General features: G+C 53.7%; 1 protein-coding gene across 5 annotated transcripts in view; it reads right to left on the minus strand.

Moving 5' to 3' along the window:
* The window catches only part of MAP2K3 (mitogen-activated protein kinase kinase 3), a 30,038-nt gene extending 25,377 nt beyond the window's left edge, over window positions 1-4,661 (minus strand). For 2 of the 5 annotated variants that reach the window (XM_035299300.3, XM_035299298.3), the window contains exon 1: window positions 4,439-4,661. In XM_035299300.3, the coding sequence (XP_035155191.1) occupies window positions 4,439-4,487 (49 nt within the window). In that variant the 5' untranslated portion in view covers window positions 4,488-4,661. Of the gene's footprint in view, window positions 1-1,931; window positions 2,133-2,814 lie in introns of all 5 variants that reach the window. The other 3 variants (XM_078372352.1, XM_054255549.2, XM_078372351.1) reach the window with 3 other exon arrangements.
* Window positions 4,662-24,597: the final 19,936 nt, after the last annotated feature.

Here is a 24,597-nt window from a genome sequence, read left to right on the forward strand (position 1 = left end):
CCCTGTGCCTAGTTCCTCCGCTCAGCTTGGCCCACCACCCACCAACACCCCTGACACAGGACAGAGCCCCTGGAACCATGACCCCAGGCCCTGCTTCTGCTTCCCAGGCTGGCCCAGGGGGCTGCGTCCTGATTCCCGGTCCCACCCCGCCTTCACCCTGTCATCCTGTTAATGCCTCATGTCAAAGCTGGGGACGGGGCAGGCCTGCAGGAGCAGGCTCCAGCTCTCTGCTCCCCACGTGCCCTCCCCAGGAAGGCCTAGGAGGCCAGGGGCAGCCCCCAGCCCCAGACTGGGGACCAGAAGTTTAAGAGGCCCTAAAGCCTGATAAATTCTGGCCTAGATGAAAGGACCCTACTGCCCAGAGGCCTCGCGCTGCACCCACGAGCCCACCGTCATGAAGCCCTGCTACTGCTTATCCACCACCAATGAACTACAGCCACAAAAATAACAACAATAAAACAAGAACAGGTGCCATTCACTTGACAAATGCTATCTGCAATCTCAACCACTAGCCTGCACGGGAGAGGTGTTTACTCTCACCTTACAGAAGAGAAGACTGAGGATTAGAAAGGGCACAAGATTTACCCAGGTGAGGAAGCAGCAGAGCCAGGATTCGAACCCAGGGCCATCCGACCAGAGCCCAGGTTCCCCTGACTTCCTGCCTGGCAGAGGCGTGCCTCAGCTGGGTTCTTTGTGGACAGAGGGCAGTCTTGCCATGACTCGCGCCTGAAACTCAGCAAGTGTGGAATGGAACCATCTGCATTCAGACAGACAGGGTCCCCATTCCCAGTCTGCAGATGAGGAAATGGAGGCTTCTCCTCTGAGGGCTGGGCCTTGCCCAGGGACAGAAATCATTTACAGAGTGCAGCGAGTGGACCAGCTGCAACTTGTCCAATGTCACATCGCAAAAGGGATGGAGCTGGGGCATGCGCTCAGGCAGTTAGGCTCTGGAGACTGAGGTCTCACAGCCCCTCCACATAACCACCTTCCAGGAACTCAGGCCGGGTCCCACCCCAGCCTACCCTGCACCACCTCTGCTGCTCACCCCCCCGAGTCCCAGCTGCACAGCTGAACCTGAGGAGTCCCCTGGGCCAAAGGCAGTAAACAGCCACTGCCACCTGCTCCTGCTCCGTGAGCAAGAGGAAGCAGAGCCCCTTGCCTAATAGAGGAAGTTCCTGGGTGGGGCACAGAGGGCCTGCCCAGGGGGTCCCAGCCCAGCCCGAGGTCCCGGAAGGGGCCACCTCCAGTGCCCCAGCTCAGGGCTAGGTGCCACCTGCAGGACACGTAACCCCCTCCCCACCCACCAGGCTGGTGGCATCGCCCCTTTAAGCTGTAGGCAGCCGGCTGGCATGCCCAGCGGGTGAGTCAGCACCCAGTGCCCGCTGACTCATGGCCGGAAGCCTCCGTGGTCCCGGCCTTCTCCTCACACAGGCCAACTGAGAACTTTGCTCCCTTTGGGCCCTGGGCCATGGGTTGGCTGACAGAGAGTTTCCTGTGCGTCACAAGAGGGGTGGGGGAAGTCCCCGAGGTGCCACCTCCAGTCTTTCTGACAGCCGAAGGTGGGGGAGGGTGGCCACACCAGGCAGGGCTAGGACATGGCTGTGCTCCGTGAAGCCTCGGTGTTCCCATGGGGCAGTCAGGAGTCCGGAGCCACGGTCCAAGCCATGTGAAAATTAACCATGAAGTGCCTCCACAGGTGGCACTCTTAGGGCAGAAGGGCAGAACCCATGCTCTGAACGACGACAGGACATGTGTGGTACCCTGCAAGGACAAAGGTGGCTTGCACACATGCCCCTGCCCACTGGCCCAAAGATGACCATGTGGGCAAGGAGGCCAGGGGAAGACCAGCAGAGCTCCGGGCCTGAGGGCTGCACACACACAGAAAACTCCCCAGGCCGATGGCACGGAGGACGGAGGACGGGGCCGGGTACCTGCTGCATGGCAGGAAGCTCAAAGGTAAAGCTCCAGTAAGGTCAAGCGCCAGCCACTCCCTGCCGTGTTCAAATTCCTTTGAGAAGGTGGAGAAGGCTCTGTGCTGGGAGGCCCAGTGCCCAGGATGGGGCGGGCATGGGGCGAGGATCTCCACCTATTGGGGCAGGCCGGCCATCCTCCCTCCAAGCTCAGTTCTGCATCTGTCAAATGGGTCAGATTGCAGTGAATATGCCTCAGGCCCAGCGTGAAGCGCTGTGCACAGGAAAGGCAGCACCTCTGCTTCAGTCTGTCCTGGAGGTCTGACATGGCCATGAGGATAGGCCCACTGCACAGGCTGTGAGCAAGGCCAGGGGTGAGGGTGTCCCACCCACTCAGCTCAGGCATCTAGCATGGGAGCGGCACACAGGGGGTCACTGGGAAGACCTCTGTGGAGACACACAGTCCTGGGGGAACCCTAGTACACCTGTCACCTCTGTGTGGCCTCAGGCAAGGCACTTAATGCCTCTGGGCCTCAGTTTCCTTATCTGTAAATGGGGCTGTGAGGAATGAATGAGGAAATGCATGGCACATGGAAAAAAAGAAGGAGCTCACAGGGATTTTGGTGAGGGGCACTGTGGCTCTGCCACCACATACTTCTCCAGACCCCGAAGAGGCTATAGAGTGCCTGGGCCTGAGGGAGGTCCCTGACCCTCCATTCAGCCCACCCAACCTCATCTGGGACCTGGGTTCACATCTAGAAGTTCATCCTGGCCTTCTCACAGCGCTCCCACCACCTCTGTGACCCCTCTCCCTGCACAACTCTGCAACTGGAGCTTTTATTTTGCTGAGGCATTCCCTGCCTGGAGAGCTAAAAAAGCCTCCAAAACAAACAGTGCTTCTTACCCCTCCCCGAGCTCTCCAGAGTGGAGAAGTGTCTGATTTCCCGGTTCCCAAGCTCCACGAGGTCTGTGCAGTGAAGTCCCTCTTCAGATGCCTCCCCCGGCGAGTGCCTCCTGAGTTACTCACAGTGGTTGGGCAGTTGTCAGGGATCCAGCCTCCCACTTATGTAAGGCATAATTATTCTGCCCACCCGGCTCCAGCCACCACAGCAGCCAGCAGCAGGGGCCAGGAAGAGCCCATGCCCTCCCCAGACCCCCATAGGGCTTCCACTGGCATGCACCCTCCAGGGCAGGAGAGTGGTTGACCCCTGATGAGGGGGTGCCCGCTGCTACCTGCCTCCTGCTCACTCTGCAGTGGAGTCCCAGCAGCGGGGGCCTTTCCAGCAAGAATGAAAGCAACAGCGGGATGCATGCAGCCGGTGTCCCCTGGTGAGCACTGGCCCTCGCCAGGCTCTCTTTGAGTGAAAGAACGCCTCAGAGCTCATTAGCATTCACCACCCCACACCCCACTCCCGCGTCCACAGAAGCAGGTGTGATGACTTCCAATTTACAGAAAAGAAAACTGAGACCCAGAGACACCAGGGAGCTTGCTGGGGTGAGGCAGCCCATTCATTACAGCTATGTCCGGTTTGGAAATCTCTCACAACACAGCCTGCTGAAACTCCGACGCACCAAAAACATCCTCTCCTCTTCCTGAAAAAAAAAAATTCCCCTTCTGCCCTCCAAGTCTCGTCCTTCCCCCCTCCGCATGACAAATCCTGCTGCCGCCACCTCACAAAAATTTCCAGGAAAGCCAGCTACTTGGAGAAGAGCAAATCCCTTGCACAGCCAGCACCCTGGCCTGGCGGCTGGCCCAGATCCCAGGCAGCTGGGACGGGAACCAGATGGGGTGAGCGCCCCAAGTGCAGGGAGAAGCTTGCAACTCAGAGAGGAGTCGGTACAGAGGGGGCTGCACCTTACGGAGGGGTGAGAGGACAAGGGAGGTTCCTGGGGACACAGGACTGCAGGACGGGGTGGAGGTCAGCCAGGGAAGGGGTAACATAGGGCCTAAAGGAGAGGGAGAGTTGGGGGAGAGGAGGTCAGGCGGTTCTGAGCTGGGGTATAGCCAGAGCACCCACATAGGGGCTACAGTGAGGCCCGCAACAACAGGAGCACTCTGGGGCCCAGATGGAGACGCAAGCGATATCCCAGCCTAGATACAGCCCTGGGTCCCGAAACTGGACGTGGGACTGGGTGCTGACCAAGGATCCAGGTGGGGGCCAGTGTGAATCTCACCCGGGTCCCGCTGACGGAGAAGATTGGGAGAGTTCCTGTCTAGGCTGCAGCCATAAGGCCCAAATGAGGTCAGAGTGGGGCTCCTGACTTGGATGGGTGGGAACAAAGTCCTCGCCTGGGTTCAGCCTGGGTGATCTCGAGCCTGAGTGCAGTCCCAAGGCCTAACCTGGGGATCCAGGTGAGGTCCCAGGCTGGGGCCGGTCCTGGGAACCCAAACAGGAAGGGGTTCCGGGACAGGGCGCCGCTGCTAGGTCAAGGACAGGATAGGGTGGGACCACAGAACGGTCAGAGTTTGCAGCCCGACCCCAGACTGGGCCCGGGGTCAGGACAAGGTTCCGGCGGGGAGCGCCTACCTTTGGACTGGGGCATGCTGGCGGGCTGGCTCGAGGCTGGCGACTCCATGCTGCAGACCGGTCCGGGACGGCGGCGGGGACTAATCTAGAGGACAGCGGGCTCCACCGGGGCCGAGCACGCTCATGGCTGCGGGCAGATAGCCCGGGTCAGGCGGAGGAGCAGAGGCACGCGGCAGCGACTGCAGCGGGACGCGTCCGCAACTGGCGGCGCCAGAGCCAGACTGGGCAGCGCCCGGTGTACCCCGGCCGAACAGCGCTAACTTAGGCCCCACCCCTGCGTGCCGATTGGCCCTCCCGTTTCCAAGGCCTGTACCCCGCCTATCAGACGCCGGCTGTCCCTGCCTATCAAACATACGCCCAACCACCCCGTGGGCCCAAGATCCTGGTCCCTCTCGCTCTCTGTCAAGTCCGCCCGCCGCCCGAAAAAACAAGGCCCGGCCAGACTCCGCCCTCCTGATCTAAAGCCTCGCCCCTCGCGCTGCCCGTCAACACGCAAGCCCCGCCCACTCCCGGGACCCACTGAGCCCGCAACTCCCTGCTGGCGCCAGACCCCCCCCAGCACCCCCAGACCCCGCCCAGCACCTCCAGACCCGCAGCCCCGGCGGGTGCGCTGCGAGGGCGCGTTCTCCTGGGTGCTTGGTCTGGAAAAACCCCGAGATCCCCAAAGGTGGTGCGGCTGGGCCTGGCGAGGAGGCCGGGGGTTAAAAGCAAGCTGCTGGGTTGAGACCGGGTTTCAGATACGAGTCGGCAACTTTGCAGCGGGACTGGCCTCGGGCAGGTCGTGACACCTGAGCCTCAGTCTAAGCCTCTGTGAGCGGGCGGCGGTGACAGCCACCTCCCGGCGCTGCTCGCTAACACGCACGGAGAGCCCCGCGCCAACAAACGTTCACTTGAGCCCGGGCACCAGGCGCCAGTCCAGGGCGTGGAGTCGGTGGTGAGCTCAGCGATGCCCGGTGACAAGGCAGCACGAGGAGCTTTCGTGGCTGGTTACTGTTGCCCCTGTTCTACACAGGGGGAAACTGTGTCTCAGAAGGAGTGAGGTGGCATGCGGTGCATTTTATCCCGCGAGCCCCAGGCCCCATCCCGGCTCTCTCCTGGGCCTTGGTTCTCTCCACTCCTGCTAAGACCTCAGTCTGCTCATCTGCATAATGGGTGGATGGGCCAGTCCTCCCTCTGCTCCCACACAGAACCTGGGGGAATTTCAGGAACCGCTGACCAATCTGGTGCTGGGATCAGGTGACTCTGGATGTAAATCCAGGGCTAGTGAGGGCAGAATGTGCCAGGCAAAGGGCAATGGGTCAGCCCCTGGCCTCCAGGCAGACATGAGTGTGTACCCTGTCAGGGACCTCACGTGAGGGAAGCAGATTCCACCACCTGCCAGAACGCTTGAGGCCAGGGCTGACCTCTGCTTGCCCAGGTGTAAAGTGGGGGTGATGCAGGCCCCGTGCACACAGCGGCGGGGAGGGCCACGTGAGATAAGAGGGAAGCCTTGGAGTCATCACCTTTCTCTTCCTGCATCTCCTGTTTACCCTTCCCAGGTCATGGGGTGGAAATCATGAGCCTGGGGCTCAGACCCGTACAAACTCCAACACCAGCTCCCCCACTTACTAGCTGGGTGACCTTGGAGAAGTCACTGAGAAGCTCTGTCCCTCAGTTTATCTATCCCATGGGGACAGTAAGGACTCTGAAAGCATTTCATGAGTTCAGGAGTGGAAATACCTGGCCTAGGGCCTGGCACTCACTAGGTGCCCACGAAATGTGAGTTTGTGAATACTGTGGGCTTCCTCCATCCTGGCCATATCATCCCTGGTGACCTGCGCTTACCCATCTGTAAAATGGGCATCCAGCAGCCATTTCCTTTCTACCAGAATTGCAAGCCTGGTCCAGCGAGTTTTCCGGGTTCAAGCCCCAGCCAACGGCCTTGACTCCTGCTCCCCCACACTCCGCCTTGTGCACTGTGCTCCTTGGGATGTTCAAGAATCTTAGTGTGCCCCTCAAATGTGCCAGGGATGGTTCTGCTGCAGGGGCTTCACCCTTGCTGCTACTGCCCAGAACATTCCTCCACTCAAGCCTCCTGGGGCTGGTTCCCTCTCATCCCTCAGACTGCCTCCTAAATGAATGCCCCTAAGAGGCCTTCTCATCATGGTCCTCAAACTGAGGCACAACACTCGTGCTGCTGATGCCTTTGTTACTGAGTTTTTAACACAGTTCTCCCTCCAGACCACCCTCGCCTCATTCCCTGCTGTGTGCCCGATGCACAGCCAAGAACCAGGCACATCATAGGTGCCTAATAAATATTTGAGGAATGAAAAAAGGAAGGAGGAAAACATGCACAGACCAGGGTGAAGTGACTCCAGTCCTGTGCCAACCTCTGTGGTGGCCAGATGACTCAGACAGGCCCTCATATACAAAGGAGTTTGTAGATTAGTCAGGAGCCCGATAAACAGCCCAGGAATCACAAAACTCCATGTGAGTGCTATATATAGATGCATGAGCAAAAGTCCCAGGAGGATGCCTGGGTGATGCAGGCATCTCCATCTGGGTGGGGTCAAGGAAGGCTTCTCAGAGGAGATGATTTTGAGACTGGACCTTTAAGGAGGTCCAGGGCCAGTAGGAGCTTGCCAGGCAAAGCAGCAAGAAAGAGCATCCCTGGAAAAGATCAGCAGGGACAAGGGGTTGGAGGTGTAAAAAGGGCCACACATGAGGACCAGATGAGGGCCACACTGGGATGCACAGCTGCACTGCTGCGGCTCAAGAAGTACCACCGAGGACCATCGGAGACAAAGGTCTCTTGCTGGCTTGCTGTAGTGACATCTCCTGATTTCTTTCTGACTGCAAGTGGCACAGCCAGGCTGGGGAACTCCATGACCACGCAGAAATCAGAAGGAATGTTTGATGTGGGTCACAAGAGGCTGCGTCTTACCCTGACTCCTAGGAGAAAAGTCCCAAACCCCCTCTCAGCAGATGCAAGGAAACTGAGGCTCTGGATGGGAAGGATTGTGGCCAAAGTCAGGATGCAAGCATGATCTGAGGTAGGCAGGACCTGGGGTGACAGAAGGCTGTAGAGAGAAGCTCACCCAAACCCAGGATGTGGGCAGCTCATTCATTCATCCAGCAGATATTCGTTGAGCAATTACTATGTGACTGGCACTGAGAGCACAACATTGAATAAGACGGACACAACTCCCTGGTAAGTATGACCTGGTGTGTGAGCCAGACAAGCAAAATGCCTGTCAAAGTGTGGCAGGCAAGGCACGGTGGCTCACACCTGCAGCCCCAGCACCTTGGGAGGCCGAGGCAGGTGAATCATTTGAGCCCAGTAGTTTGAGACCAGCCTGGGCAACCTGGCAAAACCTCATCTCTACAAAAAAAAAAAAAAAGTTGGCTGGGTATGGTGGCATACACCAGCTACTCAGGAGGCTGAGGTAGGAGGATCGCTTGAGCCCAGGAGGTCAAGGCCGCAGTGAGCCAAGATTATGCCACTGCACTCCAGCCTGGCAGATAGTGTGACCCTTTAAAAAAAAAATGCTGGGCCGGGCGCGGTGGCTCAAGCCTGTAATCCCAGCACTTTGGGAGGCCAAGGCGGGTGGATCACGAGGTCAACAGATCGAGACCATCCTGGTCAACATGGTGAAACCCCGTCTCTACTAAAAATACAAAAAATTAGCTGGGCACTGTGGCGTGTGCCTGTAATCCCAGCTACTCAGGAGGCTGAGGCAGGAGAATTGCCTGAACCCAGGAGGCGGAGGTTGCAGTGAGCCGAGATCGCGCCATTGCACTCCAGCCTGGGTAAACAAGAGCGAAACTCCGTCTCAAAAAAAAAAAAAATCCTATGGGGAAAAGTAGGGGAGGGAACACGGTGTGTGTCTGGATGTGGGGGCTATAATTTTAAGGAGGGAGGTCAGGAAAAGCCTCCCTGGAAGGTGCCATGTAAGCAGAGACCAAAGGACATAAGGGAAGGAGATATCTGGGGGGAAAAGCATTCCAGGCAGAGGGAACAGCTGTGCAAGGGCCCTGAGGTGGATGGTTAGCAGGAGTAACAAGGAGACCCGTGTGGCTGGGTGGTGGGAGCTGAGGGGTCCCTGTTCTCACCTATATATACCCCTTGGACATACTTATTCTCATGTGCCCCTTCACACCTATGCAAGTCCACACACCCCAAATACACATGCACACACACACAAATGCAAGGGGGTGCTCAAGTGTGTACGTGCATGTGGAGGGACAAGCTGCAGCACAGCAGTGCACATGGTATGTGCATGCTCTTGCCACCAGCAGGAGCCTCCTCTGCTTGCTGCCCCACAGCGCCCTCTGGCGATCAAACACAGCAGTGCTCTGGGGTGCCCAGCAGCGCAGGACCCACTGCCCTCACTGGTTTGACCGCCACCTAGCCTCCTTCTCTCCGTGCTTCCCGGCCCCCAGGCCTTCCAGGCTGCAGCCGGAGCCTTCCCAAACATGGCTGGCCAAGTTCTAAGCTCCGCCCTGGCTCCCTAGTTGAGGAACCTCCAACACTCCGATCCCAGCTGACTTATCCAGACATCCCTCAGTCCAGCAGCTCCCAGTTCAAGCTTTCCTACCTTTCCTTTTTTTTTTCTGAGACAGAACCACTCTGTCACTCAGACTGTAGTGCAATGGCACGATCTCGGCTCACTACCACCTCCACCTCCAGGTTCAAGCAATTCTCTGCCTCAGCCTCCCAAGTAGCTGGGATTACAAGCGCTCACCACCACCCCCAGCTAATTTTTTTGTAATTTTAGTAGAGACAGGGTTTCACCATCTTGACCAGGCTGGTTTTGAGCTCCTGACCTCATGATCCACCTCAGCCTCCCAAAGTGCTGGGATTACAGGTGTGAGCCACTGCACCTGGCCTCCTTGAACCTTTCTTTGCAAAGGTTCCCTGGGTGAGTAATGCCCTTCCCTGCCTTCCCACCTGACACATTCCTTCCACTTCTTCAAGGCCCACTTCTGAAGCTGGGACAGGAGGCCCTGCCTGACACTGCTCTGCCCAGTGCCCCTGCCGCAGCCCCTCTCACCGTGGCTCACTCCCCCACCCCACCCCCAATCCCCGTCAGTGGCTGCGCCCCTGTCTGCCTCTCCCATCCGACTCCTCCTGCTTCAAAGCAGGGCCTGTGACTGGTTCTCCCCAGAACAGCATTGGGCCATGCTGGGGGTGGTGGAAAAGTGAACATTTACCCTTGAGAAGCTTGGAGGCAGCAATACATGGTTCCTGAGCACTCTCACTCAGGGGCCGGTGCTGAAGTCGAAATATACAGAGAAGGAAACCTCAATGGAGGCCCGCCTGCTTTATGGAAATCATCATCACTCTCAAATAGCAAAAAATGAATTCGTCAGTGGCTCAAGCCTGTAATCCCAGCACTTTGGGAGGTCAAGAGATAGAGACCATCCTGGTCAACATGGTGAAACCCCGTCTCTACTAAAAATACAAAAAATTAGCTGGGCATGGTGGTGCATGCTTGTAATCCCAGCTACTCAGGAGGCTGAGGCAGGAGAATTGCCTGAACCCAGGAGGCGGAGATTGCGGTGAGCCTAAATCACGCCATTGCACTCCAGCCTGGGTAACAAGAGCGAAACTCTGTCTCAAAAAAAAAAAAAAAGATGAATTCGTACAAATGACTGGCTCCCCTAGCAAAACATCAAGTCCCATTTTTACAGCTCCTACTATGTGCTAGTCCCTCCAAGCACAGCATCTTGTGGACTCACTGTGATGTAAGCTGCAAGGGGGCAGTGCCTTTGCTTGGTCACTGCAGTGTCCCCAGCACATAGTAGGTGCTCAGTGAATACTTGTGGGGTGGAGCAAAGTTCTCAACATCCCAACAAGGTGTCTACTATTATCATCGCCCCATTAAACAGATGAGAAAATCGAGGCTCAGAGAGGTGCCCAGAAGCATCCAAGCCTGCGTAATGGCAGAGCTATTGTTTGAAATCAGCTGTCAGACGGAGACAGTTTTCCCTGCCTTTTCCTGCCCACACTTCCACTAAAACATTTTGCAACACCCCCTTCCAAGCAAAACAAACGGCCCTTGAGCCCCTTTCGCTGCTTTCTCGAAAGCTGCCAGCTCTACTTCTAACAGAGTAGTCGAGTCTGGCTTGCCAGGATCCCTGCAGGGTTGCACGGTAACCCTATGGCTGTCCCCAACACCAGTCCAGAGGTCCCAGGAGTCTCAGCATGGTGTCTCCCTGCCCAGGGTCCTCAAACGTAGCACTTCCTGCCCAGCAGGCAGGGAGCAGCCAAGGGGACAATGTTTCTTGGCACCTGTTGCAGCCAGGCCTAGTGACTTGACACACACCCCAGGGAAGCAGGTGTGGTTAGACCTTCATCTCTCAGATGAAGAAACCAGGCCCAAGACTTCAAACAGCTTGCCCAGGTCCCACCACCAGGAAGGATAACACCAGATTTTTAACCCAGACCATCACCATAACAGCCTTCTGTGTGTTGGGCTTTTTACTTCAAGCTGACTCTTCACATCTAGAAGCCCAGACCGCAGGGCTGTCCTTATTGCCACATGATGGGTGAGAAGTACTACAGCCACGGAGAGATGAAGCAACTTGCCCAGGAGATCACATAATCAGGGAGCAGAGAGGCAGAAGCGTCCCAGCGGGGATGACTCCATAACATGGGTGCATCCAGCATCTCTGCCTTCAAAGGGCTATCTTCTAATCTAAGCCAGGAAGTAGCCAAGTGACCTTGAACCAATGATTTGTCACAGCCAGGCCTCGTAGGTCACCCTGTCCGTTCCCATCAATGCTTCTGTCCCTTTTCGGCCATCCAAGCCTGTCCCTCCCACAACAGGTGTCTCACCCTTTCATACCAGGGTCTTTCATTCCCAGTAAGCTTGGACCAATATCAGCTTCTTAAGCAATGCTGAAGTTGCATCATGATCAAACCCATCCACCCGTTCCATATGCGTCTTCAGCATCTAGTTTTCCCTGACACTATGGGAGGCCCTGAGGATACAGTGAAAACCAAGACAGACAGGTCCCTGTCTTCATGGGGCAGTGAAGACCTCCCGCCTTCATGGGGCGAGCCTTCCAGAGGAGCTTGAGAAATAAGGCAAATTCAGCATTGATAAATGTAAATCTATAAAATAACCAAAGTAGAGCTGAGTGAGGTAGCAGAGAAGCACTGGGTGGTCAGTGCCCAGTGCCCCTGCCCTAGCAGGTCAGGGAGGCCTTCCTGGAGGAGGAGGCTTCTCTGCTCAGGCCTGGGTGACAAGAAAGAGCCATGTGAAACTGGGGATGGGGGCTGGCTTAAAATAGCATGTAGAGTGAGTGGGACTTCTAGCTAACATGGAATAAACAGGGATATTTTTCTCCTTTCCCTCCCCAACCCCACTAAGATGACAATACAAGGAAAAATGTTTATGTTGCAAACTTACAAAGAAAGTCAATGACAAAGATTAAAAAGTCTACAGAACATTTTTTTTTTTTTTTTTGGAGATAGGGGCTCTCTCTGGCACCAAGGATTTACTGCAGTGGTGTGATCTCTGCTCACTGCAGCCTCAATTCTAGACTTAAGTGATCCTCCTGCTTCAAGTTCCAGAATATCTGGGACCACTGGCCTGTGCCACCACATCCCACTAATTTTAAATTTTTTTATGGAGACAAGGTCTTGCCACGTTGTCCAGGCTGGTCTCAAATTCCTGGGCTCAATTGATCTTCCTGCCTCAGCCTCCCAAAGTGCTGGAATTACAGGTGCAAGCCACCAATCCCAGCCTATAGAATTTGCAAAGCTGGAAAATTAATAGTAATCACCTAGGCAGAGTGGAAGAAGCTGCAACCAAATTCTGCATGTCAAGGGGATCATTCAAGGCCAGAGGCCCCCCAGAAACACAGGCTGGGGATCACAAAGTCCCTCTGGAGGTGGAAGGGTAGGTAGGGATGAAAACAAGATGAGTTAAGAGTGTGCCATGCACGGTGGCACGTGCCTGTAGTCCCAGCTACTCGAGAGGCTGAGGTGGGAGGATTGCTTGAGCCCAGGAGTTCTGGGCAGTAGTGCGCTATGCCAATCAGGTGTCTGCACTAACTTCAGCATCAATATGGTGACCTCCCAGGAGCAGGGTACCACCAGGTTGCCCAGGTCGGAAACGGAGCAGGTCAAAACTCCTGTGCTCATCAGTAGTGGGATCGTGCCTGTGAGTAGCCACTGCACTCCAGCCTGGACAACATACTGAGACCCCGTCTCTAAAAATAAAAAATAAAAAGAGTTTGTAAATACAGCAGTTGTGCCTTCCAGCTTATCAGAACTGAAGGTCATGAGTCTCCAGATTTGAAAGGATCCACTTGATGCAAGAAGAAAACAGGCTATTATGAATTCCCAGGAAAACAAACAACACAAAATAGAAAACGTTGTCACAATGTACTCCACAGCTCAGCTGGAAACTATATTTACACAACCATAATACCGTAAACACCAAACACTGATGCATCCCAAAACTGATGCCTGGCAGCTCACAGGAGACAAAGCACAGGGTTCATACCTAAGAGAACCGAATTCTGAGAGCCGGCGGATATTGTCTAAAATCGCAAAGAAAGAAAGGAATCGCAATGTATGCGATTGAGAAATAAGGAGGGAGGAGCTCAAAGGGCCGAAGATATGCACCTGCCACGTCGCGGCGGGACTGGGTCTGTTCGGGTGGCCAGGACCCGGGCTGCACAGGCGCTGCGCATCCTGGGAGGTCGCTGGCTCCCCGCTCCCTGCGCCACTGCCTTCCTACAGACCAAAGGCGGCTGCAGGGCACGGGCAAGGCCCACGTGTCGCCAGCATACAAGACCGAAGGAGTAGAGGAGCGCAGGGACACAGGGAAGGTAGGCCAGCCCAGGTCGTCGAAGGCCAAAAATGGAGTATTTTTAGAGAATCATGTCACTCGAGACTCTCCGGCCTGCCACAACTATGCAGCAGCGCGAACAAAGGCGGCAGCGCAGAAGCCGGGGGGACCGCCCGGCCACGCCCCCCGCCACGCCCCCCAGCCCGGGACGGAGCCCGGGGCGAGCCTCTGATTGGCTGCGCCCGCACACAGGGCTGCGCGGGCGTCGGAGCAGGCTTCCAGGGCGAATGTGCGGCCGCCTCCAGGTTCACGGCCGCCTCCAGCGTCTCAGCCACCAGCGCGATGGTGTGGAGCCGCGGGGTCTGAGCAGGGCCGGCGGAAGGGGCGCACCTGCCCGGGACAGAGCCCTTCGGCCCTGGCTTGGAGCGTGGCCTCGGGTCCCAGGTCACAGCTCAGCCCCCAGGGCCGGGCCTCCGACCTTGGGGACCTGGGGCGTGGAGCCGGACCCGAAGCCAAGCCTCAGATCTGTGCGGGACAGCGGCGTGGCCGACGCTGTTAAACCGGTGCTGTAAAGGCCTCGGTTTCTCTCCCTGAGCGGCTCCCCACATCCCCATGCAGAGAAAAGGCAGCTTCTCTCCCGTCAAGTGTGCCCCCGGGTGCAGCAGCTACGGGTTCAGCCCTTTAAAGGACGGTCACCCACCCCATACTTCCCAGCAAGGAACAGGTCTTGCTTGTATGAGGGTAGAGAGGACATTCAAGTGGTTGGTCTTGGAAAACTGCCATCCGAAGGATTGCAAACATTCTTGGGTGGAGAGAAGAATTTGTCCCCGGGTGGAGGAGGGCTGTTGGGTGCTCTTGAGGCCGCTGATGAAGGGAATTCATTTCCTCTCCCGGGTTCCTGGGATTCAGACTGATCCAGACATCTGTTGGGCGGGCAGCCAGGATGCCCCCGGCTTGCTTAAAGAAGTCGCTTTCTTTGCCTTCCTGAGGATAGATTTACACTGTCCTGAATCTGCAGGTTATTTTTTGTGCTTGGGGACTTGAGGGCCAAGAACAGTCTGAAGCAGGAAGGATGCACCATCTACAAGGCTGCCCCTTGGGAGGCTGGGGCAGGCGGATCACCTGAGGTCAGGAGTTTGAGACCAGCCTGAGCAACATGGCAAAACCCTGTCTCTACTAAAAATACAAAAAATTAGCTGGGTGTGGTGGCGCTTGTCTGTAGTCCCAGCTACTCAGGAGGCTGAGGCTGGAGAATTGCTTGAACCTGGGAGGCGGAGATTGCAGAGTCCGCCTTGTCTGAGATGGTTCTGATGGGAATGGCTTGAGGCAGGAGGAACAGCTGTGAGAGCCCCTTCAGTGGTCTGTGCAGGGCAGAGAAGGAGCAGCCTTGGACTAGGGACCCTGAGTCGTCCTGTCTGGGCATGAGCTGGCACCCTCCTTGGAGGCCACATGGCCCAAACATGGGCACTTCTGCTGGTGATGGGATCTCTCTCTTCTGCCAGCTGGTCTCTACCCTGTTTGAGCTGGGAAAGTTTGCTAAAGGCTGCAGCCTGGTCTGAGTTGCATGGTAGAAATGTAGGAAATACACCAATACACCAGCCATGATGATTTGATTTCTGGACCCTGAAATTACAAAGATTGTTTTTGTTTTGTTTTTTTTTCTTTACACTTTTTCTGTCAAACATTTCTGCAGAAAGTGTTTATTATTTTCAGGATATTTTAAATTTATCGTATTTTAATGTTAAATTTATAGTATTTTAATGTTATATTAATTACATTAATATAACATTCTGCTGGGCGAGGTGGCTCACGCCTGTAATCCCAGCACTTTGGGAGGCCGAGGCGGGTAGATCACGAGGTCAAGAGATCGAGACCATCCTGGTCAACATGGTGAAACCCGTCTCTACTAAAAATACAAAACATTTAGCTGGGCACGGTGGCGCATGCCTGTAATTCCAGCTACTCAGCAGGCTGATGCAGGAGAATTGCCTGAACCCAGGAGGAGGAGGTTGTGGTGAGCCGAGATCGCGCGGAGCTGAGATCGCGCCATTGCACTCCAGCCTGGGTAACAAGAGCGAAACTCCGTCTCAAAAAAAAAATTTTTTTGATATAACATTTTAATATAAATAAACAAAATATCACAATTATTTCAACTCTACCTGTTCTTTACAGCTCAAATCCTGCCTCTTCCATGCAGCCTTCCAGGATTACCTGAATTGAGGTCCTCACGGGAAGCCAGAGCCAGGAGGAACATGACACCATGTAGTGACCTGAGACCCAGACTCAACTGTTGTCAGGGGCTAGAGTGTGTGCAGTGGGTCGGGTGTAGTGCAGGGGGTCCTATAAAATGTTCCCTGATTTTAATCCTGCCCCACTGTTTTACAGGGACAGGAAAAACAGTGGATCTAGGATTTGACTTTGAGCAACCCCTGTCTTTGAGGGGATCTAGGATTTGACTTTGAGGAACCCCTCATGGGTTCCAGCAGATACGTGTTGAGAAAGGAATGATGACCAGGGTTGGGGGAAGTCACAAAATCCCCTCTTTGCTTATCTCCTGCTGTGTCACAAACTACCCTAAACTCAGGAGTATGAAACAGCCGGCACAGTAGGGATGGCCTGTCCCTGTGCTGGAAGGTCCCAACCTCACCTGGATTCAAGTGCAGGTTCCTTCACCTGCACGTTCACCTCCTCCTCACCTGGCCCAGAGGGACTCTAGGCTGGGCCCTGCCTGACGGTACTGGAGCACCTCCACCCAGCCTCTGCCTGTGACTTCCTCATAGCATAGCGACAGACAGGAGCACGAGTGTCCCAAGAGAAGCAGATGAAGCTGCCTGGCCTGATGCAGCATAAACAGCCCCCCAGCTTCACTTCTGCCTCACTCTGTGGGTTGAAGTAGCCCATTTAGATATAAGGGGAGGAGACATAGACCCTGCCTCTCAATGGAGGAATGACAGAGAATTTGCAGCCATTCTCTAAAATCTCCACACTCCTGGAATTGATTGTGAACTGTGACCATTCACAGGGCCATCTGCCACACTTCCCAGTCTGTCTGCACATTTCCTAGAGCAGGGTCCCTGGTGGAGGCTTCCTCCTCCAGCGGGGAGGGGCCGAGACCTGAGAAAGATTCTGAGGCTGTGGTGGCAGGCAGGCAGGAGAAGGAGGCTAAGGGAGGAGGCCAGGGTGATGGGGAGGCTTGGAGCCTCCTCCGGATTAGGGTTGGGGAGCCTGCCAATCACAAAGATAAAACCAGGCGGGGCAGTGGGTGTGGGAAGGGGCGATAGAGCTGGGTGGAGAAATAAGGAGTTGATAGGCTGATGACCACGCCATCTTTCTAGGCCACGTGCCAGCACCACCTCCCCTGGGCAGCCTGCCCTGATGCTCCTGGTGGAATTCACTGGCTCCTCTGGGTTCCTGGAAGCCCTGTACTATCCTCAAGCCAGATGTATCTTTGGGTTCCTAGTGTCATTCAGAGCAAGAGAAAAGCACCTGTAAGCCTCGAGGCCTCCTGAAGTTGGAAGGACCAGGCCACCTTGGCCAGTCTGCTTCAGGGTCTGCTGCAAACCTCTGGATGGAGTTCTGGTCCTTGTAGCTGCTTGGGTGGGGAAGCTGGTGTAACAGGCAGCCCTGCATGGGACAAGGTTCAGAGATGGGGCCACATGAGCTTGATGGGGGAAGAAAAGGGGACTTCATGGGTAAATGGGGATGGCAAGGCCTCCTGGAGGGACTTTGTGATGATTAGTGAGGACACACACAGAGCATTCCTGCTCTCAGAACTGTGGGCCAGACGGGGGCCCATCCCATTCAAGGGACACAGCCCATGGATTCAGTTTGGCCCAGCAGTCAGGCACTCGGGCTGAGGAAACAGTGTGCCTGGTTTCAAATCCTGCTCTGCCTCTAATTTATTGAGTGCGTCACTAGGTCTCTTTAAGCCTCAGTTTCCTGGTCTGTAAAGTGAGACAATAACACAATAACAGCCACCTCCCTGGAGTGAGATCATTTATGCAGTCTGGTGTTTCGTACCTGCTGGGTGCTCAACAGTTGCTGCCTGCCTCTGGCTGCTCTCCCGCTTGGCCAGGCAGCAGAAGAAGTGGATGAGAGTTTGCTGAGCGAGAATCTGAGCAAGTGATGACATGAGAGCCAGAGAGCCTGCAATCATATCTCAGGGCCATCCTTCTGGGCTGTGGGATTCTGGGCAGCCACGTGGCCTCTTCAAGCCTCTGTTGTCTCATTTGCAAATGGGAATCAGAGCCTAGACCCGGGTGCTGTGGTGTGGCTCAAATGAATGGGAGATGTCTGCACGCACCCAGCATGCTGGGATGTGAATTACGGCCAGACGATAAGGAGAGCTGTGATGTTGTATCTCCCAAAGGTACCGGAGGGCGAGGCCACCTCCCAGGCTTCCCCTCCCATGAGCAGTGCGGCGGAGCAGCCTAAGCCAGCTGACTGGTTTTGATAAATGAGGATCATAAACACTAGATAACACGCAGAGCGCATCCTGGAGCTCTGGTAAAAGCTGGGGCTCCTTCAGGGAGGGCCAGCTGCAGGAGACCCAACTGGTGGGTATGGGGCACCAAAGAAGCCCCGTGGGCAGGTGCTCCTGGCAGTTCTGGGCTGGGAAGTACATCAGCGTATCCACAATGACAAAATGAAGTAATATATAATGGTAGTAATCATAATAATGGTAAGAGCACCCACTTTTGGGTGTTGATGATGTCATTTAATGCTCAAAACAATCTTGAGAGAAGATCTTGGCAGAATACCTCTCAGATGCAAGGCTTGCCCCAGAGCATGCAAAGAACTCCTACAACTCAATAATAACAGAGCAACACAATGAAAAACACACTAAAGATCTGAACAGGGGCCGGGCGCGGTGGCTCATGCCTGTAATCCCGGCACTTTGGGAGGCTGAGGCGGGTGGATCACGAGGTCAAGGGATCGAGACCATCCTGGTCAACATGGTGAAACCCCATCTCTACTAAAAATACATAAAATTAGCTGGGCATGGTGGTGCGTGCCTGTAATCCCAGCTACTCAGGAGGATGAGGCAGGAGAATTGCCTGAACCCAGGAGGCGGAGGTTGCGGTGGGCTGAGATCGCGCCATTGCACTCCAGCCTGGGTAACAAGCACGAAACTCCGACTCAAAAAAAAAAAAAAAAAAAAGATCTGAACAGACACCTCCCCAAGGAAGACATAGGGATGGCAAATAAGCACATGGAAAGAGATTCAACCCTGGGAGTCATCAGGGGGATGCAGTATGGTGAAACCCCATCTCTACTAAAAATACAAAAATTAGCTGGGCGTGGTGGTGCATGCCTGTAGTCCCAGCTACTCAGGAGGCTGAGGCAGTAGAATTGCTTGAACCCGGGAGGCAGAGGTTGCAGTGAGCCGAGATTGTGCCACTGCACTCCAGACTGGTGCCTGGAGTGAGACTCTTGTCTCACAAGAAAAAAAAAAGCCCACAAGGAAACCACTACACACCAATTAGAAAGGTGAAAATTAAAATGACTGACACAGCCTGGGCAACATAGCAAGACCCAATCTCTACAAAAAATAAAAAATTACCTGGGTGTTGTGGCACCCATGTGTGGTCCCAGCTATTCGGGAGGCTGAGGCAGGAAGATCACTTGAGCCTGGCAGTTCAAGGCTGAGCCATGATTGTGCCACTACCCTCCAGCCTGAGTGACAGAGCAAGACCCTCTTTCAAAAATAAATAAATAAAGAGTTTTTAAAAAGTAATTATAAAAAGATAATTCTGGGGCCGGGCGCGGTGGCTCACGCCTATAATCCCAGCACTTTGGGAAGCCGAGACGGGTGGATCACAAGGTCAAGAGATCAAGACCATCCTGGTCAACATGGTGAAACCCCATCTCTTCTAAAAATACAAAAATTAGCTGGGCATGGTGGTGTGCACCTGTAATCTCAGCTACTCGAGAGGCTGAGGCAGGAGAATTGCCTGAACCCAGGAGGCAGAGGTTGCGGTGAGCCGAGATCACGCCATTACACTCCAGTCTGGGTAACGAATGAAACTCCGTCTCAAAAAAAAAAAAAGATAATTCCAAGTATTGGTGAGAATGTGCAGAAACTAGAACTCTCACACATTGCTGTGGGAAAGTGAAATGGTAGGATCACTTTAGAAAACACTTTGGCAGATTCTTATAAAGTTAAATACACCTACTTAGGACTCAGCCATTTCACTCTCTAGAGAAATGATAACTGTGTTTACAGACACACACAAACCTGAACATAAATGTTAGTAACAGCTTTTTCCATAATAGAGAAAACCTAGGAAGAACTCGGCTGTCTATGAACTTGAAAAGGGATAAACAAGGCCGGGCGTGATGGCTCAAGCCTGTAATCCCAGCACTTTGGGAGGCCGAGGCAGGTGGATCACGAGGTCAAGAGATCGAGACCATCCTGGTCAACAAGGTGAAACCCTGTCTCCACTAAAAATACAAAAATTAGCTGGGCGTCGTGGTGCGTGCCTGTAGTCCCAGCTACTCAGGAGGCTGAGGCAGGAGAACTGCTTGAACCCAAGAGGCGGAGGTTGCGGTGAGCCGAGATCTCGCCATTGCACTCCAGCCTGGGTAACAAGACCAAAACTCCGTTTCAAAAAAAAAAGAAAATTCGTGACTGTGTAACCTTTTGCTCCTCATCCGTCAGCTGAGAAGAAGGCTGTTCTCCCACAAGACCATGATACACACTTACCTCGCCTGTGAAAACGCTGTAATTCCGCGGATACCTAACACACAGTCCACACAGCCTACCCAGTTGTCTCCAAAATGTCTTTCATGGCTAGACTTTTAGTTTCAAAGTAGGAGCTAATCAAGATTCAGATGTTACATTTCGTTTTATCCCTTTTGGGGTGAGCAATTTTCTTTTTTTCTTTGAGACGGAGTTTCGCTCTTGTTGCCCAGGCTGGAGTGCAATGGCACGATCTCGGCTCACCACAACCTCCACCTCCTGGGTTCAGGCAATTCTCCTGCCTCAGCCTTCAGAGTCTGGGACTACAGGCACGCACCACCATGCCCAGCTAATTTTTGTATTTTTAGTAGAGACGGAGTTTCACCTTGTTGACCAGGACGGTCTCGATCTCTTGACCTCATGATCCACCCGCCTCGGCCTCCCAAAGTGCTGGGATTATAGGCATGAGCCATCCCGCCCAGCCGAAATTTTCTTATTTTGAAAAAATTAACACCTCCAGAAAAACAGAGAGGATGGTGCAGTGAATCTGTACGTGGCCTTTGCTTGGACTCAGCAAGGGTTTCCTGTTTACCAGAGAACCCCTCTCTCTCTGTCTCTGTCTCTCTCTCTCCCCCACAACCAACTAAATTACCAGCAGACACACCTAGCTGTTTTTTTTGTTTTGTTTTGTTTTGTTTTGTTTTGTTTTTTGAGACGGAGTTTTGCTGTTGTTACCCAGACTGGAGTGCAATGGTACCATCTCGGCTCACTGCAACCTCCACCTTCTGGGTTCAAGCAATTCTCCTGCCTCAGCCTCCTGAGCAGCTGGGACTACAGGCACGCACCACCATGCCCTGCTAATTTTTGTATTTTTAGTAGAGACGGGGTTTCACCTTGTTGACCAGGATGGTCTTGATCTCTTGACTTCGTGATCCACCCGCCTCAGCCTCCCAAAGTGCTGGGATTATAGGCGTGAGCCACTGTGCCCGGCCACCTAGCCGTGTTTTAAAATCAGTTACCATTTATTTATTTGCTTGCTTATTTATTATTTATTTTTTGAGACAGAGTCTTGCTTCGTCACCCAGGCTGAGGTGCAGTGGCACCATCTCTGCTCACTGTAACCTCCGCCCCTCAGATTTAAGCGATTATTGTACCTCAGCCTTCTGAGTAGCTGGGACTACAGGCATATGCCATCACGCTATTGGCTATTTTTTGTATTTTTAGTAGACACGGATTTTCACTATGTTGGCCAGGTTGGTCTCAAACTCCTGGCCTCAAGCGATCCTCCCACCTGGGCCTTCCAAAGTGCTAGAATTAAAGGTGTGAGCCAACATGCCCAGCCTATTTATTTTTGAGACAGCGTCTCACTCTGTTGTCCAGTCTGGAGTGCAATGACTCAGTCTTTACTCACTGCAGCCTCACCCACCCAGGCACAAGTGATCTTCTCGCCTTGGCTTCCCAGCTCAGCTAATTTTTGTACTTTTTGTAGAGGCAAGGTCTCACTATTTTGCCCAGACTGGTCTTGAACTCCTGAGCTTAAGTGATCTGCCCACCTCACCCTCCAGAAGTGCTGGGATTATAAGTGTGAGCCATCACACCCAGCCAGAATTAATTGCCTTTTTTTTTTGAGACGGAGTTTCACTCTTGTTACCCAGGCTGGAGTGCAATGGCATGATCTCGGCTCACCGCAACCTCCGCCGCCTGGGTTCAGGCAATTCTCCTGCCTCAGTCTCCCGAGTAGCTGGAATTACAGACACGTGCCACCATGCCCAGCTAATTTTTTGTATTTTTAGTAGAGACGGGGTTTCACCATGTTGACCAGGATGGTCTCGATCCCTTGACCTCGTGATCTGCCTGCCTCGGCCTCCCAAAGTGCTGGGATTACAGGCTTGAGCCACCATGCCTGACCGCCTTTTTTTTTTTTTTTTTTTTTTTTTAAGACGGGGTTTCACCATGTTGGTCAGGCTGGTCTTGAACTCCTGACCTCAGGTGATCCACCTGCCTCGGCCTCCCAAAGTGCGGTGATTACAGGCTTGAACCACCATGCCGGGCCTAATTAATTGCCATTTAAACATCAAGAAGTCTCACATTCTTATTTGATTTTCAGCTCCTACTGAAAACCAGAAGATTCAGCCCAGGGGTCCTGTGTGGAACAACCTGCTGGAAGGAGGAGAAGCTGCCCCCAGGACAGACTGGGTGGTCCTAATTTGCCACACTCCACACTGCTCCCTCCTGTCTGATGCCCAGCCATCTCCTTCAATCATGTAACCTGCCTGGGCCCTGCACCGTGGAATTTTTGATTCTCAGTTAATTCCACTAATTTTTTTTTTTTAGTTGGAGTTTCGCTCTTTTTATCCAGGCTGGAGTGCAATGGTACAATCTCAGCTCACTAGAACTTCCGCCTTCCAGGTTCAAGCGATTCGCCTGCTTCAGCCTCCCTAGCAACTGGAATTATTACAGGCGCCCACCACCACGCCTGGCTAATTTTGTATTTTTAGTAGAGACAGGGTTTCACTATGTTGGCCAGGGTGGTCTAGAACTCCTGACCTGAGGTGATTCACCTGCCTCAGCCACCCAAAGTGGTGGAATTACAGGCATGAGCCACCATGACCGGCCAATTCCAGATAATCTTTAAGGTCCTCAGGTCTCTTCGGGGTGTGAGACCAACCTCACCCTGGGGAGGCGACTGCCCATCAGTGCCAGTGGCTTCACAATGCACTGACTTTGTAATCACTTAGCCTCTGCTCTGGAGATCAGACCCCCCCCTGGATTCAGATCCACATTCCATGAGCTACCAACAAGGAGACCTTTGGAAAGTTCGCAGGGTCCTCAGAGCCCAGTACCCTCCTGCTCCCAGGGTAGGTGTGAGGATGGATGAGAGAATGCCCAGGAAGCACTGAGCATAGCACCTGGCCTAGGAGGAGCCCCCAGGGACCATCTTCCTGAGGAGACGATCAGGCGGGTGGGCAGAAAGGAGTACAAACACACTCATCCATCTAAACACAATGAAACAATGGAAATGACCTAAATCCCAACATGAGGGAACTTGATAGATCGGGATTGTATCCCTAAAATCAAAGAATCAGGCCTGATGCCTGTAATCCCAGCACAGTGGGAGGATCACCTGAGATCGGGAGTTCAAGACCAGCCTGACCAACGTGAAGAAACCTCGTCTCTACTAAAAATACAAAAAATTAGCCGGTTATGGTGGCACATGCCTGTAATCCCAGCTACTCGGGAGGCTGAGGCAGGAGAATCGCTTGAACCCAGGAGGCACAGGTTGCGGTGAGCTGAGACCGTGCCATTGCACTCCAGCCTGGGCAACAAAGAGGGAAACTCCATTACAAAAAAAAAAAAAGATGAAAGAATCAACAATAGAGGCCTGGTGAGGTGGCTTACGCCTGTAATCCCAGCACTTTGGGAGGCCGAGGCAGACGGATCATGAGGTCAAGAAATCGAGACCATTCTGGCCAACTTAGTGAAACCCCGTCTCTACTAAAAATACAAAAAAATTAGCTGGGCTGGTGGCGCGCGCCTGTAATCCCAGCTACTCGGGAGGCTGAGGCAGGAGAATTGCCTGAACCCAGAAGACGGAGGTTGCAGTGAGCGGAGATTGCGCCATTGCACTCCAGCCTGGGTAACAAGAGCGAAACTCCGTCTCAAAAAAAAAAAAAAAAAAAAAAAAAAAAAAATGACCAGATAGCTGTTGATAAAGGACTGTTGTATCCAGGAGGACGGTCAGGGTCTTGCGCTGCGAGTGCCACGCCCCCCAACTCCGTGGACTGCTGTGCGGTAGGGAGAGATAGACGGGTCTCCAGGAGAAACGGCTAAGTGATACGCCAACTTGCTGGTTAAAAGTGGGGGAAATAAGCCGGGCGCGGTGGCTCATGCCTGTAATTCCAGCACTTTGGGAGGCCGAGGCGGGTGGATCATGAGGTCAAGAGATCGAGATCATCCTGGTCAACATGGTGAAACCCCGTCTCTACTAAAAATACAAAAAATTAGCTGGGCATGGTGGCGCGTGCCTGTATCCCAGCTACTCAGGAGAATTGCCTGAACCCAGGAAGTGGAGGTTGTGGTGAGCCGAGATCGCACCAGTGCACTCCAGCCTGGGTAACAAGAGCGAAACTCCGTCTAAAAAAAAAAAAAAAAAAAAAAAATGGGGGAAATAATAAGTAGTTGTATGTACTTGTATTTATGTGTGGAAAACACTGGAAGAATTCCTGAGTAACAAGTAAAAATGCTTCCCTAGGTGAAGTAGAGGAGCTTTGGGCAGATGGCAGATTGTGGACAAAGGCAGTGGGGAGGGTTTTTTTTGGTACCCATATATATTTCATTTTAATTTTTGAAACATTAATATATCACCTAATCAAAATTATCTTTTAAAGGCCGGGCGCGGTGGCTCACGCCTATAATCCCAGCACTTTGGGAGGCTGAGGTGGGTGGATCACGAGGTCAAGGGACCGAGACCATCCTGGTCGACAAGGTGAAACCCTGTCTCTACTAAAAAAATACAAAAATTAGGCCGGGCGTGGTAGCTCACGCCTGTAATTCCAGCACTTTGGGAGGCCGAGGCGGGTGGATCACGAGGTCAAGAGATCGAGACAATCCTGGTCAACATGGTGAAACCCCGTCTCTACTACAAATACAAAAAATTAGCTGGGCACGGTGGCGCGTGCCTGTAATCCCAG

The sequence above is a fragment of the Callithrix jacchus genome, chromosome 5 (assembly GCF_049354715.1).
Source record: "Callithrix jacchus isolate 240 chromosome 5, calJac240_pri, whole genome shotgun sequence".
Classification (NCBI taxonomy): Eukaryota; Metazoa; Chordata; class Mammalia; order Primates; family Cebidae; genus Callithrix; species Callithrix jacchus.